The sequence below is a fragment of the Rhipicephalus microplus genome, chromosome 1 (genome assembly GCF_043290135.1).
Source record: "Rhipicephalus microplus isolate Deutch F79 chromosome 1, USDA_Rmic, whole genome shotgun sequence".
Classification (NCBI taxonomy): domain Eukaryota; kingdom Metazoa; phylum Arthropoda; class Arachnida; order Ixodida; family Ixodidae; genus Rhipicephalus; species Rhipicephalus microplus.
In genome coordinates, this window is record NC_134700.1 from 189,849,675 (window position 1) to 189,866,694 (window position 17,020).

Sequence of the window (17,020 nt, forward strand, 5' to 3'; positions counted from 1 at the left end):
TCTCTCACGAGAAAAGGAAGTGAGCGTTTGATTTGCAAAAAAGAAATCATACTTTCACAAACACAAAAAAAAAACCACAAAAAGGAAAATACTAAGATCAGAAAAATGTTAACTAACTAGCACTGTCAGTTTCGTTAGCGAGCGGAAACCTCTAAGAGTCTAAACAGTCCTTTTCGTTAAAGTCCTCGTGTTTGAGTCCGGACGCGAGAGAAGACGGATACGGCTCACCAGCGGTTCACGCCCTTCAATAGTCCATTGGGGAAGCTGCCGTGGTGAGAGTGCATAAGCTCGGGCCCGTAGCCCGACGGCTTGCTCCCGCTCCCGGTAGACGTCATCTGCTGCGCTGTCTTCCGCTCGAACATCAGACCAAGGTCTTGCCAAGGATTCGCCAATAGCCGCTGCGGTTGAATGGTCACCAGGACCCCGTGGAAACAGTCGCCCGCTAGGTGGATGCCCTGACGCCCAGGAGGTACTCGCACCCGACGAGGTCGCACGCCGCACCCTAGCCTTCTTCTTCCAAGCACGAGCCCGAATCTCCCCTTCCTCTTTCTTCGATGCCCTGGCTCTGGATTTTTCTCCCATTCCCTTGAATTTTCTTCTTTTTCCAATCGCCAGTGTTCGCCGCACTGGCGCAATACGCCATCTTGCACACATTGTCAGTAGTTCATCTTACGCGCCAAATTTGAAAGTCACTTGACTCGCGCACTTCACTCACAACAGTAGGTAGGTAGGTAGGTAGGTAGGTAGGTAGGTAGGTAGGTAGGTAGGTAGGTAGGTAGGTAGGTAGGTAGGTAGGTAGGTAGGTAGGTAGGTAGGTAGGTAGGTACAGGAGCTTTTTGTCTCATAATAAATGCATTTATTATTGCAGGAAGAGAACCCCAGCGTTGATATGCGGTGCATTGTGAAAGCGCTTCTGGTACCGCTTGTCATAATGGTTGCTGTGGGACTCATCGTCTTTCTGCAAACCCATGGACATATTAAGCGGGACAGGTTTTGTACCACGAAAGGCTGCGAGGAACATAAGTAAGCGCTCGAACCTTTCTTTAAATAACTGCATTAATATTTCTATCTGGAATTGAGCTCTTGGTTTAGTAGAATACGTTGGTTCCTCGCCCCTCGATTAAGCCACCTCCTTGTTCAGCCTGAGCTGTGGGCAGCTGAAAACCTTGCATCTCCCGGGGCCTATTTCTCTTGCTTCAAAACAAAGATTTACATTCGCCTATTGTTTCTCACTACCATTTCTTTAACTGTGCCCACTTAGTGCTCACAGGTCACATTTCATATGTGTGTTGCCAGCACGACATAGCCATCTGAGCAGTTTACTTCTCACGTGAGGAAACTGAAGAAAGAAAAATTAATTCTGTTAATTTTAGAAAAATACCTCCCAAAAAATGTCCCACTTTGTATAGGTGTCAGTATTTGTCAAATCTCAGCATGCAAGCGCAAAGGCGTAAATACATTTGGAATGACTGTCCGATATCAACGCAATTAGGATATCAATTAGTGCAAAAACTAGCAACCGCTACAACAAAGGACACAGACTTCGATAGGGCTGGTCAGGAAGAGCATACGTTGGCAAAGTAACCGAACTTGCTGTGTTGCGTAGTGAGCGATGCCTGTACCTTGTAGTTTCAGTGTCTATGTTACTTCTTCGCAGTGGGGTGTGCGCAGGCATAACACTTGATCCCTCGTCTATATTATATACACGTGTGCCTCTTATAGTCGGAACGTGGCCATCGCTACAGAACATTCGTCACAGCGTGTGCAACAAACATACCTTACCAACGGGATAAACATTTCACACTTGGCGCAGATAGAACCGTATTCTCCGCAAATAATAAGAATTACTACTGACATCTCTTTTCCTCTCACTTGCAGGAATCGCATTGAGACTCAGCTGGACAAAAGCGTGGATCCTTGCGACGATTTCCGTGCTTACGTCTGTGGAGGCTGGGCATCTCGCAAGGAGTTCCGACTGTCACGCTCCCAGATGAGTGATATGCACTTGGCCTGGCTCTACAAGCTTCCAAAGACACTTAACTCAGGCGTTGCACACTTTCCTATAGGCAGGAAAGTTGACGCGATGTTCAAAAGCTGCGTGACACCGGGTAAGTCGCAAGTGAACGTCATGAAAGAATTTATGAAGGAACGAGGCATGCTCTGGCCAGAAAAACCACCAGAAGATGTTGACCCAGCGATGGTGCTCTTCGACCTTTCTTTCAACTGGAATGTGCAGCTGTGGTTTACCCTGAAGGTCCTGCCAGCCATTCCAGGAAAGGTCAAGCGGCGTATATTTTTCATGCTTAACGACCTCATAGTATTTTGGAAGAATGTGTGGAACATGATCCCACCACAATACAACTATGGACACTACACCACCGTCTTCAAGATGTTCGCGAACGACACCAGCAATGTTCCGGACGCCCAGAGAGGTGCTCTGACAATACAAACGGTGAATTACGTTTTCAACACCTTGGCACCGTCATGTCCTTGTAAAGCCCGGATACCGGCACTGTTCCGCCTCGGTGACATTGACAATATCACTTCTCTTCTCAAGGGAGCACGCATAAGAGACATGTTCAATGCCGTGTTGGGTATCTCTCCACCCATCTAATTGGACGAATTGGTGCTCTTAAACGACCTGTCGCTGCTGAAAAATGTCGAGACAATACTCAGGCATTTCAACGACACAGTTCTGTTGCGCCACGTGTCCTATCTATTTGTATACACGTATGCGGCAGTGGCCTATCCCATGGGCTTTATGCTGGTACTTCATGGCAGTGAGGCACGCGCCAAGCAGGAACTGCCCCGTTTCTGTGCTGGCCAGATCGAGCCAAGTTTCAAGCTTCTTGTAGCTGCCATGGCTTCCGTCACGCACTTTTCTGAAGAGGAACGTCGCCATGTCGTCGAGCACCTCGATCACATCGTAGAGGTAAGCGCGTAAGAAGCAGCCACGGCACGCGTGAAAAAAATCTGATCGACGAGTAATTGTATTTGAATTTTTATAGCTAACATTCTAACATGTGTAAAGAAAAAATGATGCTTTTCGCGCACGGTAACAGTGAAAGGCTAACGTCTGCTGCACACATCCTAATTCGTTAAAATGTAACTTTAACTTTCGGGTACCAGACTTCTTACAAGCCATATCGAGCCGTAGTGTTGTAAAGAGGTATTAACTTATCCTCGCGTTCTGAGTGGATTCTAATATTCTCTTCCCTACGTTTATCTGTCATTCACTTCGTCCGCACAGCCTACGGATGGCCTGCCTTCAACTTGGTAATGCTGCGTAATGACGTAATCATGCTACGTCACAGGAATGACAACATATAAGAACTAGGTCGCCTGGGCATTAGTGCCGCATCCTTCTCCAGCCGTGTTTCGTTTAAGGGGCTGCTCAACGAAACATCACAGGGTGTTGCCCCAAAGCGAACTAAAACTGTTCCGACTTTAAAGAACAGACTGGTTTCTTCTTTGCTTTTACTATCCTTCCTGCAAACGCTATGTAATGCTTTTCACCTATTCATACAATGCTTGGGCAATTTCCGCACTTGCAATCAGATTATCAGGGTTTCGCGCTTTTCTGCTACACGTTGTTACGTGCGCTTGTGCAGTTGAAAAAGGATAAAACAAAGCGAAACTGTTTGATCGCGCACAATTCTCATGCGAGGCAGTGCAGAACGGGCTTGCGACAGCATGGGAGGGTAGGGTGTGACAAGAATTTTGTCAATTGTATATATATATATATATATATATATATATATATATATATATATATATATATATATATATATATATATATATATATATATATATATATATATATATATATATATATATATATATATATATATATATATATATATATATATATATATATTATTACGACGTGTATGTGCCGGATTGATAAGAGGGAATAGAAGTGTGGACTTGGGAAGAAGAAGATCTCTCGGCAGTTTTATCCGGTGCGGCCTCGCCATCCCAGCTTCCGTTCAATAAACCCCCGTACCCCTACTTCAGGCGTAACAGAGTGGTGGAAGGTGCTGGGTACAGTATACGTCGACGAACCACGGAGCCACAGCTGTTCGAACTTCGCCGGAGCCGTCGTATTGCCGGTCTGCCACCGACACCAACTGCCATGGCCGAGAGCGAAGGTCACGCCTTCTCAACCACACAAAGGTCAGTGCCAGCTGCACCTCGATATCACTATATGGAACCCCGCCCGTTCGCGGGAAGAGCAGGAGAAGATGTGGATGCGTGGCTGACACAGTACAAAAGGGTGAGCCGGTACAACTGCTGGGATGCCACCGACCAACTGGGAAATGTCGCGCTGTTTCTCACGGAAACAGCTCTGATGTGGTACGAAAACCACGAAGATTCCTTAACAACGTGGGATCGTTTCACTGAAGAGCTCAAGAAATGCTTCGGCGACTCTGATTCAAAAAAGAAGAGCGCGGAGCGCACGTTGGCTCAAAGAGCTCAGACTCCTGGAGAAACGTGTACCACCTACATAGAGGAGGTCCTGATGCTCTGCAAGATCATAGACCCGTACATGACTGAAGAGGACATGGTCGGCCACCTTCTGAAGGGTATAGCAGAGGACGTCTACAACTTTTTGATAGGCAGGGAAGACCTCACTTCCGTCTCCGCCGTCCAACGTCACTGCCGTACTTTTGAGAAGCTAAAGACCCGTCGTATTGCCCCGAAATTTGGTAGGCTGGCAAATGTAACAACGGTCGCCAGCGTCGACGTGAGCCCGCCCGCCGACCTTGCCGCTACTATCCGGACAATAGTGCGGGAAGAACTACAGCGACAAGACACACTGTTCCACGACACCATCCGCCATACGCCTACCTGTTCATCCTACTACCCGGCCCCGTTCGCTCCTCTGCCACCATCAGTATGTGTGACAGACGTTCGCGAAGCTAGGGCTTCGTGGCCACGCCGAGACTCATTCGCGTCTGACCAGCGGTATGACCAACGTCTTCGTCCCGGCCCCGCCCCACAGAGGCGCGCAGCTCCCGTTCAGCAATCTGCTCCACCCCGTTCGGTTAGGCGACCCTACACAGCCCAGCGCTCTCAGCAGTGGTTCGGCGAGCGACCCCTACCCATCTGCTACAACTGTGGCGTCGAAGGCCACATTGCCAGGTACTGTAACTACCGGCAGCCGCCGAGGTACGACTGGCCACCGAGATCCCACCTGTCCGACTTTGCACAAGCACCAACGTTCCCTGGAAGCGCATCTTACGAGACACCAAGGCCGCTGCGAAACCGTTCTCCAGCCTCTGACCGCAGTCTGACACCCCCGCCAGCCCCTCGCTCCAATCGGTCGCCGTCTCCTAGGCGCCGCTACCCTTCGCCGCCTCCGGAAAACTAGGCAGCGCGGCCGCTGGGGGTGAGGTCGCTGGTGATTCGCTGCAAGAAGAGATACCTCCACCGGTGCTTATGTTTAAAAACAAAGTGCAAGTTTTTGTTGATGGTGTACATACGATGGCTTTGGTGGACACTGGAGCCGCCGTGTCGATCATGAGTGCTGCGTTCAAAGCTCGTTTGGGAAGAAAGGTGACCTTTTTGTTGGAGAAAGCGATAACGTTCTGTGGCGTGGGCGGCAACTCGTTGTGTCCGATTGGTGTTTGTACCGCGGCAGTGTTACTGAGTGATCAAGTGTTTGTGACAGAATTCACGGTTCTTCCGCGGAGCACTCATGACATCATTCTAGGCATAGATTTCTTGCGAATGTGCGGAGCCACTGTAGACTGTCGAAATGGCGAAGTTATCATAAGTGACGCTGTTCCTCATGGACTTATCGAGAATTCGGGTACGGAAAGCGGTGCGCTCCGAGTCTATGAAGATACCGTTATCCCGGCCTTCTGTGCTGTGCGCGTTCCAGTAGCTTCTTCGCATATTAACGACAATAAGACCAGTTTCGATGCGCTAGTGGAGCCTTTCCATCTAAGTTGTATAAAGAAGAACACGTTGGTACCCCACAGCATAGTTTCAGTGAGTGAAGGTCGTTCAGACCTTTGGACAACGAATTATTCAAACGAACCGGTGCTGCTACCAGGAGGACTTAAGCTAGCGTCGTTTAAAGAATACTCGCCAACAACAGTAGCTGTCCTCAGTGACGTTCGACGGGATGAACAAGTGACCGCCTGCTCAGACAGTTCGAAAGTTTTACCTATGGTTGATAAGGCGCTGACTGCCGACAAGCGCAGAATGCTTGTGGACGTTTTGTTAAAGTACTTGCAAGTTTTTGATTTTTCCCAGAGTGACCATACGCCTTCCATTCCTCCATTTCGTATACGCCATAGGATAAATACACAAACAGCACAGCCAATCCGACAAAAACCGTACCGAGTATCGCCGTCCGAGCGCAAGATAATAGACAATCAAGTGCGTGAAATGCTCCAAAAGGGCATCATTCAAGAATCATCGAGCCCTTGGGCAGCTCCTGTGATCCTTGTGAAAAAGAAAGACGGTACCTGGAGATTTTGTGTCGACTATCGCCGTTTGAACTCCATCACGAAGAAAGATGTTTATCCTCTTCCACGAATTGATGACGCCTTGGACTGTCTCCATTCGGCGTCATACTTCTCGTCTATCGATTTACGTTCAGGCTACTGGCAGATTCCCATGCATCCAGCGGACAAGGAAAAGACTGCTTTCATAACTCCAGACGGACTTTATGAATTTAACGTGATGCCGTTTGGATTATGTAATGCTCCTGCCACATTCGAAAGGTTCATGGATACCATTCTGCGTGGCCTAAAATGGAACGTCTGTATGTGCTACCTAGATGACATCGTGATCTTTGGGCGCACATTTCGTGAGCACAACGAACGCGTGGACATTGTTCTGGAATGCATTAGAAACGCTGGCCTTGTTCTTAATTCGAAGAAGTGTCATTTCGGCGAGCGACAAACCTTAGTACTTGGGCACCTTGTGAACAAAGATGGGATCAGGCCTGACCCGAGCAAGACAGCAGCTGTGAAAGCGTGCAAACCACCTCGCTCAACGAAAGAGCTTCGCAGCTTCCTAGGCCTGTGCTCGTACTTTCGCCGATTTATTCCCGCATTCGCCGACGTTGCCTTCCCCTTGACCAGTCTGCTACGTCAAGGTACTAGCTTTGAATGGACACATGACTGTGAGACGTCTTTCAACCAACTCAAGTTCTTACTCACATCGCAGCCCATTCTCCGACACTTCGACCCTTCGGCGCCGACCGAAGTTCATACTGACGCCAGTGGCATTGGCATAGGTGCAGTTCTAGTACAACGACACAGTGGAAAGGAACATGTCATTGCGTATGCCAGCAGAACTTTAAGTAAACCAGAACGGAATTACACAGTGACTGAGCAAGAATGTTTGGCACTCGTCTTCGCTGTACAGCGATTCCGTTCATACCTGTACGGTCGTCCCTTCCAAGTGGTCACAGACCATCATTCCTTGTGCTGGCTTGTAAGCCAGCACAAGGACCCATCTGGCCGCCTGGCACGCTGGGCCCTCCGCTTGCAAGAGTATGACTTCACGGTGTCATACAAGAGTGGCAGGAAGCACGCTGACGCTGACTGCCTTTCGCGGATGCCGCTTACTACAACACTTTGCGATGCCGACAATTTCGATCACCTAATTGCGTCAGTGACTCCAGTATTCCCGGACAAGACCACCTTTGAAAATGAACAGCGGAAGGATGTCAGCTTGGAGCCATTATTTGCTGAAGCACGAGCGTCCACTTTGGCCGGACGCTTTTGCGTTCGTGAAGGATTACTTTACAAGAGGACCTTCTCGGCCACGGGTTCCCGCTTCTTGCTGGTGGTGCCGCACACACTCCGTTCCTCCATTCTGCGCGCCATGCACGACGACGCAACTTCGGGTCACCTGGGAATGACGCGAACACTCCTTCGTACACAGGAGCGATTTTACTGGCCACGCATGCGCCAGTCAGTTGAGCAGTACGTGGCCAGTTGCACTCAATGCCAGACGCACAAATCAGTCACGACTGCTCCGGCTGGACTTCTACAGCCTGTGACGCCTCCCAGCACTCCCTTTGAGCAAGTTGGCATTGACCTCGTGGGCCCTTTTCCACGCTCGGCAAAAGGCAACCGTTGGATTGTAGTGTGCGCCGATTACCTGACCCGCTACTGCGAAACGGCCGCCCTGCCATCTGCGACTGCTGGCGAAGTATCCTCCTTTCTCCTGCACTCTATCATACTGCGCCACGGACCTCCTCGCGTCATAATAAGCGACCGCGGCCGTCAGTTTACGGCAGACGTTGTTGAGGAACTGCTCCGTATGTGTGGCTCGGAACTTCGTCATTCGACACCTTACCATCCACAGACGAATGGCCTTACTGAACGAACGAACCGGACACTGGTGAATATGCTTTCAATGTACGTGGCGTCCAATCACAAGAACTGGGACGACGTCTTACCGTTCATCACGTATGCCTTCAACACTGCCCAACACGAAACCACCGGCCACAGCCCTTTCTTCCTTCTTTACGTTCGACCCCCTCGTTATACCCTGGACACTATCTTTTCGTTTTATGACAATGACGATCCTTCATTAGCTGAAACACTATGCCTTGCAGAAGAAACTCGGCGTCTTGCCCGCCTGCGTACTATAGCATCGCAAGACCGCTCAAAGCTCCGCTACGACAGCAAGCACCGCCACGTCACATATGAACCGGGAGACCTTGTAATGGTGTGGAAGCCTATCCGCAAGCGTGGCTTGTCCACAAAACTTCTCGCCCACTACACTGGCCCATTCGTTGTCCTTGAGCGCCTCAGTGCAGTAGATTATAAAATAGCACGACTGACAGCTAGTGGGAGACGATCAACCAAGACCGAGGTTACCCATGTGGCTCGCCTCAAAGCTTTTAGACTGCGGGACGATGCATGAAACGCGCGGTGCGCTTCGTCTGCGAAGGGGGAAATATTACGACGTGTATGTGCCGGATTGATAAGAGGGAATAGAAGTGTGGACTTGGGAAGAAGAAGATCTCTCGGCAGTTTTATCCGGTGCGGCCTCGCCATCCCAGCTTCCGTTCAATAAACCCCCGTACCCCTACTTCAGGCGTAACAATATATATATATATATATATATATATATATATATATATATATATATATATATATATATATATATATATATATATATATATATATATATACGGACTAAAAGGGCTTAGTCCCTTATCCCTTCATATGGATAGACAGCGGCCGCCACGAATTTCGCAGAAAGAAGCGTGCTAGCTTTTTTAGAAGCTTCTTACCGGTAGTTTAAAATAAAAACATGTGAGACCTTGTGCTTCATTCCAGCACTGATAGTCTAGAAAATACAAATCTTGCATTGCCGTCTCATGCCGGAAGTTTTATGTAGATTTATAGCATGTGCAAGTTAGCCATTGGAATACCTATTTTACTGTAGGTAGCCTTCATTTCTGAAATATGCGAAGACGTGTGTGTGCAACTAGGCGTGGTAGCTGAACGATGATGGCAACACACCGCGAAGCAAAAGCACGTCTCAAGTATTTCCAACCAATACGACCACAGTTTTCAATATCATGAGAGCACAATATTAACGTTATTTGCAAAGCACATCCACAGGTCAAAATTTTTATTGCAATAGCAATTATATGGACACTCTCGGCTGGACTGTGCCGCCGGCGTTGACGTTACTCTCCGTGTACATATATATATATATATATATATATATATATATATATATATATATATATATATATATATATATATATATATATATATATATATAAATAAGGGAGGGAAGGGTATACCTAAGGACTCGTATTTCCGTGGTTTAACACAATATTAATGAGATATAACAGACAGTAATGCCAAGGAATGTACAGGGGAAGTTATTAGAACCAATGGAATGTAAATAAGAAGAAAGAAGAAAGAAAAGTGGATGAAAAAATTACCAGCTGGGAGCATATATATATATATATATATATATATATATATATATATATATATATATATATATATATATATATATATATATATATATCGCCATCTTACAATATATATGTGTGTGTGAAAACGCAAGAAAGAATAAAATGCAGAAAAAGACTCCGGCGCGCAGAATCACACGTGTGAATGCGAGGCGTTAACCACTGAGGCACCAAGGGGTAACTCCTTCAACTTTTTAAGTGGCAGGCTATTTATATCTGCCACTTACCGCTGTTGGCGGGCACCTCGGGGGAGGAGGGGGGGGCAACTATCGTGCTTTCAGCATTACCAGCAAGATGGCGCAATGAGCGCACGGCGGCTCTCATCTCTTACGCGTTCTTTAGCCCGCAGAGAAAAGGGAGTGGACGGGGTGATGCATGGACTATCTCTCGCGCGCCTTTATCTCACGGTGGGGAGGATAATCGTCTTTGCTGGCGTTAGACTTGAACTGGAGCGATTCTGTTGTTGTTACTGGGCGCACAAAGGTTGCTGCAATCATTGCATAGCCTCCATTTGCGAAAAGGGCGCACTTTTCAGACACAGCAAAGTAACACTGACACGCTTATTCGCGTTCATCTGTACCTGTGAGTACGTTTCGTGCGTCATTTCTGCGTGAGAAACGCGGGGCACGTTTCGATCGGCTTGCCATTCTGCGTGCGATCTTTCAATTTGTTGCTATCGCGTCTATTACTTCGCCTTTGCGGCAAAGCTGTGACTTTTTTGATAATATCCACACAAAGGCATGACTGATATTCATATCGAATTGTGGCGCATTGTTTTTATGTCACAGGTGGCATCGAACAAAACGAGGACCTGTGAGTGGTTGGACGCCAAGATGAAAGATATGGCTGTGGAGAAGCTGAGCAACGTCCGCACAGTCTTGTGGCCTTCGAAGAAGTTTCTTTCTGCGAACGTGCTGGAGGAAGTCTACAAAAGCTTTCCCGACCATGCTTCCTCGTTTACAAAGTTCTGGATCGAGACGCGCCGCAGTCAACGCCAACTGTTCGGATCTGATGCGGCCGCTGAGGAGTTGGTGCTCGGCGACAATGCCAAGTTGCCGTACGTGAACTACGTAGACATGCTCAACCATCTGTCCGTCTCCCTGGGAGCGCTGGCACCACCACTTTACTATGCCGATGGCACCAACGCCATGTTGCATGGTGGCATCCTGTACATGTACGCCCGTGCCCTGTTGGGTGCCGTTGACAACAAAGGAAATATGGTAAGCATGTGACCGTTTCGTAGCAAAACACATTGACAACAGTGAAATCGTAGATCAAGTTATTGGCGTTGTGGGTGATCCTGAGTATATTAAATGACTGCTATGTGGAGTTTAACGTCCCAAAACCACCATATCATTATGAGAGACGCCGTAGTGGAGAGCTCCGGAAATTTCGACATCCTGCAGTTCTTTAACGTGCACCCAAATCTGAGCACACGGGCCTCCGAAATTTCCGCCTCCATCGGAAATGCAGCCGCCGCAGCCGGGATTCAATCCCGTGACCTGCAGGTCAGAAGCCGAGTATCTTAGCCACTAGACCACCGCGGCGGGGCGGGGGATCCTGAGGAGAAAGTGCGGCGTGGGCAATCGCCCACACAAAGCCTCTGTCGGCACCACCACTCCCCACTCTGCAGTGCCTGTCGTCCATCTCTTACGATCGATTGTGACAACAGTGGAACCACTGTGAGCGCAAACTAACCGTATTTATGCTGTCATAGGGTTTTTGTCGTGGTAGTAACTACTAGTGACGACCCCCCTCCCCTCAAGCGACCGATTTTCCCTCCTCCCCCTACTAAAGGTGAGAGGCTCGATCCATTCATTGATTGGCTATGCCACTATACGGAATAATTGTCCCATTTTATGCCCAAAGACTTTTGTTGACACAAAGAAGTGTTAGCTATTAACTTTCGTAGGAGGTGTTACAGCACTCTCTTGAATCACGTGGTGTACTAACGTATGTTTGGAAGCGTTTATGAAACTTCCCTTGCCGTTCACAGTCCTGTACTTCAAAACACTGCATAACGCAAAAATAATGAGATTACCGTAGAAGTTTGAGTGGGTGGGCAATTTTTTAACATCGATGTAATGAAAAAATGACAATATTTCCAAACTACTTCAGGGGATTGCTGGCGGATTAAGTTAGACACGTATATCAGACAAGACAGACGTACAAAACGTTGACCTGAGTCCCAAATACACAACTACATTGTATTGTCAGCTCCTTTTTTGGTACGGTCAGCTACCATTGGGGCTATTTTTTCCGTCGCTGTCGCCGTGAGTCAAAGGATTATAATATCGTGCCATGTCGTCTGCTTCAAATGCAAAAGAAACCTTGCTAGGGTAGACAATTATTGCGGCTCAACCAGGGAGAAAACATGCAACCCATCTTCGTGCGAAAGCATGGACGAAGAAAACGCTACGAGGGATCGTCACGTTACAATTTCGAAGCATAATCTAACAATTTAGGTTGGAAATCCTCTCTGGTAGCTGGATAGGCATGCAAGCGCTATTATTGTTCGGCTCACTTTTTTTTTAATATCAGCTGACAGCGCTGCGGTGTTCCCATCCTGCAAAAGGAGGCACAAGGCGCTGGTCAGAAAAGGTGGCATCAGATAGTGATGGCTTGCTAGCGGTATCACGTGAAGATTTCTCCCTTTTTTTTTCTCCTTCCACCATGGGCGACAGCTTCAAGGGGGAGTCCCGGTGGAGGGCCGGAGGAGGGAAGAGATTTAGGTATGCATGGCTCCGATAGGAGGCCTAAATGGCCGAACATGGTCGCGCGCACAATATCTCACCGGAGATCAGGAGACGGCTCGAACATTTGTATTTATAGTGTGCTTAGAGCACAGTTAACAATGAATCAATAGAAACCTCGTATATCGATTCGCTCGGTGTCTCCTAGAGCCAGTGTTTTGTGTAGTCACGGCAAGGCGGATGCTAATGGAGTTAATTCCTAGGCTTAACTTGTGTACGGGGGCAATTGGCTCCTGTTGCGCTTTATCTTTCGCTTAAGGTGAAATTGGAGATTTTTCTGCATTTCGAAACATCTTGCTATTCTTCAGTCTTTTCAGTTAATGTTGCAGGCAATAACCGGTTAAAGGTGACTATTATAAGCGTACTCTCAACCACTGCAGTACTTTCTTTTAGTTGACGAGCAGCGCTGGGCAGTATCGAAGATACATGTATCTAAGATAGTATCTCAGATACTTTTTGCGCATCTTGTATTTGTATCGCGATTTGTCCCGCACCACTCGGCGAAAAGAGCACCACTCGGCGAAAATTTCCGGAGCTTTCCGTCCACTTATAATCATCACATAATTTCAGGACGTAAAAACTGAAGAATTATGATTCAGATTACGCTCAGTACACGTACTCTGGCTAACTCGCGAACTTACGGATGCACCAGCGAAAACTCTCGAATGGGTCATCACTGCTGTATAAATACAAGACGCGTGCTGCCTATGATAAGATTACCGAAGGCCGACGACACTGCATCCCCAGGAATGCTTGACAAGACACGTCGCGCCATCTCTCGGTGGCGGCCAGTCACGCCACCGTAACGGAATGCGAAGCGCACGAAAAAAAAATGATATCTCACGAACCAGACACGATATTGAAAACAACTCCCGGTTTATCATACTAGGGAGCCACCGGAACATTTCAGGTCTAATTTCAATAACGTGCCACTAAGTGCCTTCTTTCCCAGGCAATCTGTATATTTTTGCACACAGCCTATGGGAGCGGCCACAATTTTGACACACTTTGGCATCTTTCACATCAATCGCGAAGCTTAAAGCAGAGATTTCAAAAACTATTCCCGGTTTTATATTGGCCAATAAACGATCTTTTGATTTATATAATGCGTTATTCTGTAGCTAAAGCCATGTAGCTTCCTGAGTCGTTTTTGTCAACCTTACAGACCTTTTTCATAATTATAAAGCTGGCTTTTCTGCAATGCGCTTTGCATAACAGAGAAGCCTGCTAATAATTAGTAAATAGCGTGTTGCGTTTTTTTTTTTTGCTTATGCTCTGCCGAAAAAAAAACGCACACATGTGCAAGTAGGGCCTCATTTCCACTTGATAAACAGCAGGTACCGCCGTTAGTCGGCGAATATGCAGTGCATGGAAGTGAACTTGCGGAACACGAAAAGTGCTTATTTGTTGTTTCCAAGGCGTGCATTTTCATAGGGGTGTTTCAGAACTGCTCGCGGCGCTGACAATGTTTTTCAATGCATGTGCTCTGTATTTCATTTACTTTCTCACGTACCACTCGTATAAAAAAATCACGAAGTTTGAACTGCAGTTCATGCACCAGATAGATGTACTCTGACAGCGACAATGATTGTCGCTGTCAGAGTACATCGCGCCTTGCTTGTGCTTTGAATTACTTACTTTTACGGGCACAAGTTAGCTGATTGATTGATTGATATGTGGGGTTTACCGTGCCAAAACCACCACACGATTATGAGAGACGCCGTAATGGAGGGCTCCGGAAATTTCGACCACCTGGGGTTCCTTAACGTGCACCCCAATCTGAGCACACGGGACAACAGCGTTCTCGCCTCCATCGAAAACACAAGTTAGCTAACCAGTTACATTTCTGCCAGAGTGACGGTCGCTTTGTTCATAGTCACCAACACTAGACAATGCAATGGGCGTTGGACGTTTCTGAGGTGCACACGTCCTATCGCTCAAGAAAATTGATGAGGATTATATATGGGGTTGAACGTCCCAAAACCACCATGTGATTATGAAAGACGCCGTAGTGCAGGGCTCCGGAAATTTCTACCACCTGGGGCTCTTTAACATGCACCAAATTGGAGCACACGGGCCTACAGCATTTCCGCCTCCTTCGAAAGCCCAAGGAAATTGATTGAACGTTATAGCGACTATTTAGATGCCCCGCCCCGGTGGTCTAGTGGCTAATTAAGGTACTCGGCTGCTGACCTGCAGGTCGCGGGATTGAATCCCGGCTGCGGCGGCTGCATTTCCGATGGAGGTGGAAATGTTGTAGGTCCGTGTGCTCAGATTTGGGTGCACGTAAAGAACCCTAGGTGGTCAAAATTTCCGGAGCCCTCCACTACGGCGTTTCTCCTATTTTGGGACGTTAAAACCCACATAACAATCAATCTATCAAATGTGTGTTGTGTGTGTGGGCTGTGTATTGTGTTTGATTGAGGCGGGTTGGTACACACTTTCACCAACGTACACGTGCATTATACTGTTATTGCTCTGCTTGATTTTGTAATGCGTAGACTATAAGGAAAATATTCTCCGCAGATTAACTCCCAAGGCGAGACCGTCACATCATTGGTGAGTGACGACGTGCTGGAGACATTCGAGCAGCGCACTCTGGGTTGCCTGCCCGGAAACGAGAGCATCTTTCCAGAGGTTCCCGCTATGGAAGTGGCCTATGCAGCCTTCAAGCTGAACTTCCATGTAAACGACACCCAATTGTCAGAAGTGGGTGGTAATTCGCACGACACCTTTCGCTTCCGAGAATAAACATTCCTGTACAATCTTACTACGATTGCGATCTCAAGGCAGACGGGATATGACGGATCGATTATTTAGTTACGTCAGCACACCAGTCTGGACTGTCTTGCTTGGTGCTTCAGCTGTAATTTATTACAGTGTCATTACCTGACATCGGGACGATTTTCAGTAGGCGTAAGCTATGTAAGCCAATATGAAGTATAGTGAGCCGGCGCATATATACAGGGTCCCAACTTTCACGCAGTCAAATTATTCTGTACGTATAGGCAGGCTATTATCCGAATAACACCTAGTAGGTGTTGTCCACAATACAATGAACTGTCCTGTGCTAAATTTTTGTTATGAGATATAATTATTGAGTAATTTGTAATTCAACAAGTTCTCACCTAACTACCAAAATATCAATAAGGCATGTGTACACATATTAATATCGCATCATACTGTGCCACTTTATACAGTGCATGGATAGCTTCCTCATTTATCTGGAGGATAAACGAAGCCCGCGCCATCTGAAAAAAAATTGTACAGCATAAAACTTGCCTCATTTTCTTGTTGCACGAATTTCTAATGTTAACTTCCTGCTGCATTATGTCACAGGAGTTAACGGAGGAGAAGGTGTTCTTCATCACCGCCTGCCTCTCCAGTTGCTCCACGACTCCAGCCGACAACCTCTACGGCGGAGACTGCAACAAGGCAGTGATGAACTTCGCCCCGTTCGCGAAGGCCTTCGGTTGCCCCGTGGGTTCCAAGATGAACCTAGCGACCAAGTGTTCCTTCTACGACTGAATGCGAGGCACCTCCGATTAGGACATATGTTACTAGCCACGTCTCTTCACCAATAGCGCCGACTTCTCCTGGCTTAATGCCTTCCTTAAGGCAATGGTCGGCGTGTAGATTCGATTTGTTTTCAACCACGTGCACTACTTCCTCTCTTACGTGTTATTTCTTTCCAAAAGTGTTCCTCTTAATCTTCGCTCGTTACCTTCGGGAAGAGCACAAAGTGCCCCATCTTATTGCAACGTTGGCATTGAAAACTGACGACATTATTGGGTAGGGCGGTGATAGTGTATGTCACGATTGAAGTTTTTCGCGCTATTTTATTGGCGGTGCTTTTGTTCGTGCGAAGCCGAATTATAGTGTATATATTACTTTTAAAAAGGCAGCAGAGTGTCCGTCTGTGCAACGTGTTTTGAATTCGCCTGTTGCCAACGTATTGTCAGTGTACATTATATCTGCATTCTTTTCGAAATTTCTCCCGCGAAAGAGCGGAGCAAGGCTACGCCGACAACAAGCTGTTACTCCGGAGGCGAGTGCGCTGCATGCGGTGGCTGAACTCCTACGCAGACAGCAAGCTATTCCAGAGGCGAAGCTCGGGAAGCAGCAGCAAAACGGCCACGCCAACAACAGGCCCACGAGTTGAATGCACAGGCGGCTAGATGGCAAACATGCATCGTATATATACTATACAGAAGCGCTGTCGCTCGTTTATATGCCATAGTGGGCAATGTCGAGGGTGCTTTACAGTAAGAACGACTCTGAGTGCTTCTGCCACTCG

General features: G+C 47.5%; 1 protein-coding gene across 1 annotated transcript; it reads left to right on the forward strand.

Annotated features, from left to right (window-relative positions):
* The first annotated feature begins 2,752 nt into the window (after nucleotides 1-2,752).
* LOC142766404 (endothelin-converting enzyme-like 1) lies at nucleotides 2,753-16,251 on the forward strand. Its single transcript, XM_075867992.1, has 4 exons — nucleotides 2,753-2,932; nucleotides 10,759-11,190; nucleotides 15,250-15,432; nucleotides 16,063-16,251. The coding sequence occupies exons 1-4, from the start codon at nucleotides 2,753-2,755 to the stop codon at nucleotides 16,249-16,251; spliced, it is 984 nt and encodes a 327-aa protein (XP_075724107.1).
* The last annotated feature ends 769 nt before the right edge of the window (nucleotides 16,252-17,020 follow it).

Coding starts and splice junctions, on each gene's coding strand:
- LOC142766404 (XM_075867992.1), top strand. CDS start 2,753: ATGGGCTTTATGCTGGTACTTCATGGCAGTGAGGCACGCGCCAAGCAG. Junction 2,933..10,758: donor ACCTCGATCACATCGTAGAG/GTAAGCGCGTAA, acceptor TTTATGTCACAG/GTGGCATCGAACAAAACGAG. Junction 15,433..16,062: donor ACGACACCCAATTGTCAGAA/GTGGGTGGTAAT, acceptor ATTATGTCACAG/GAGTTAACGGAGGAGAAGGT.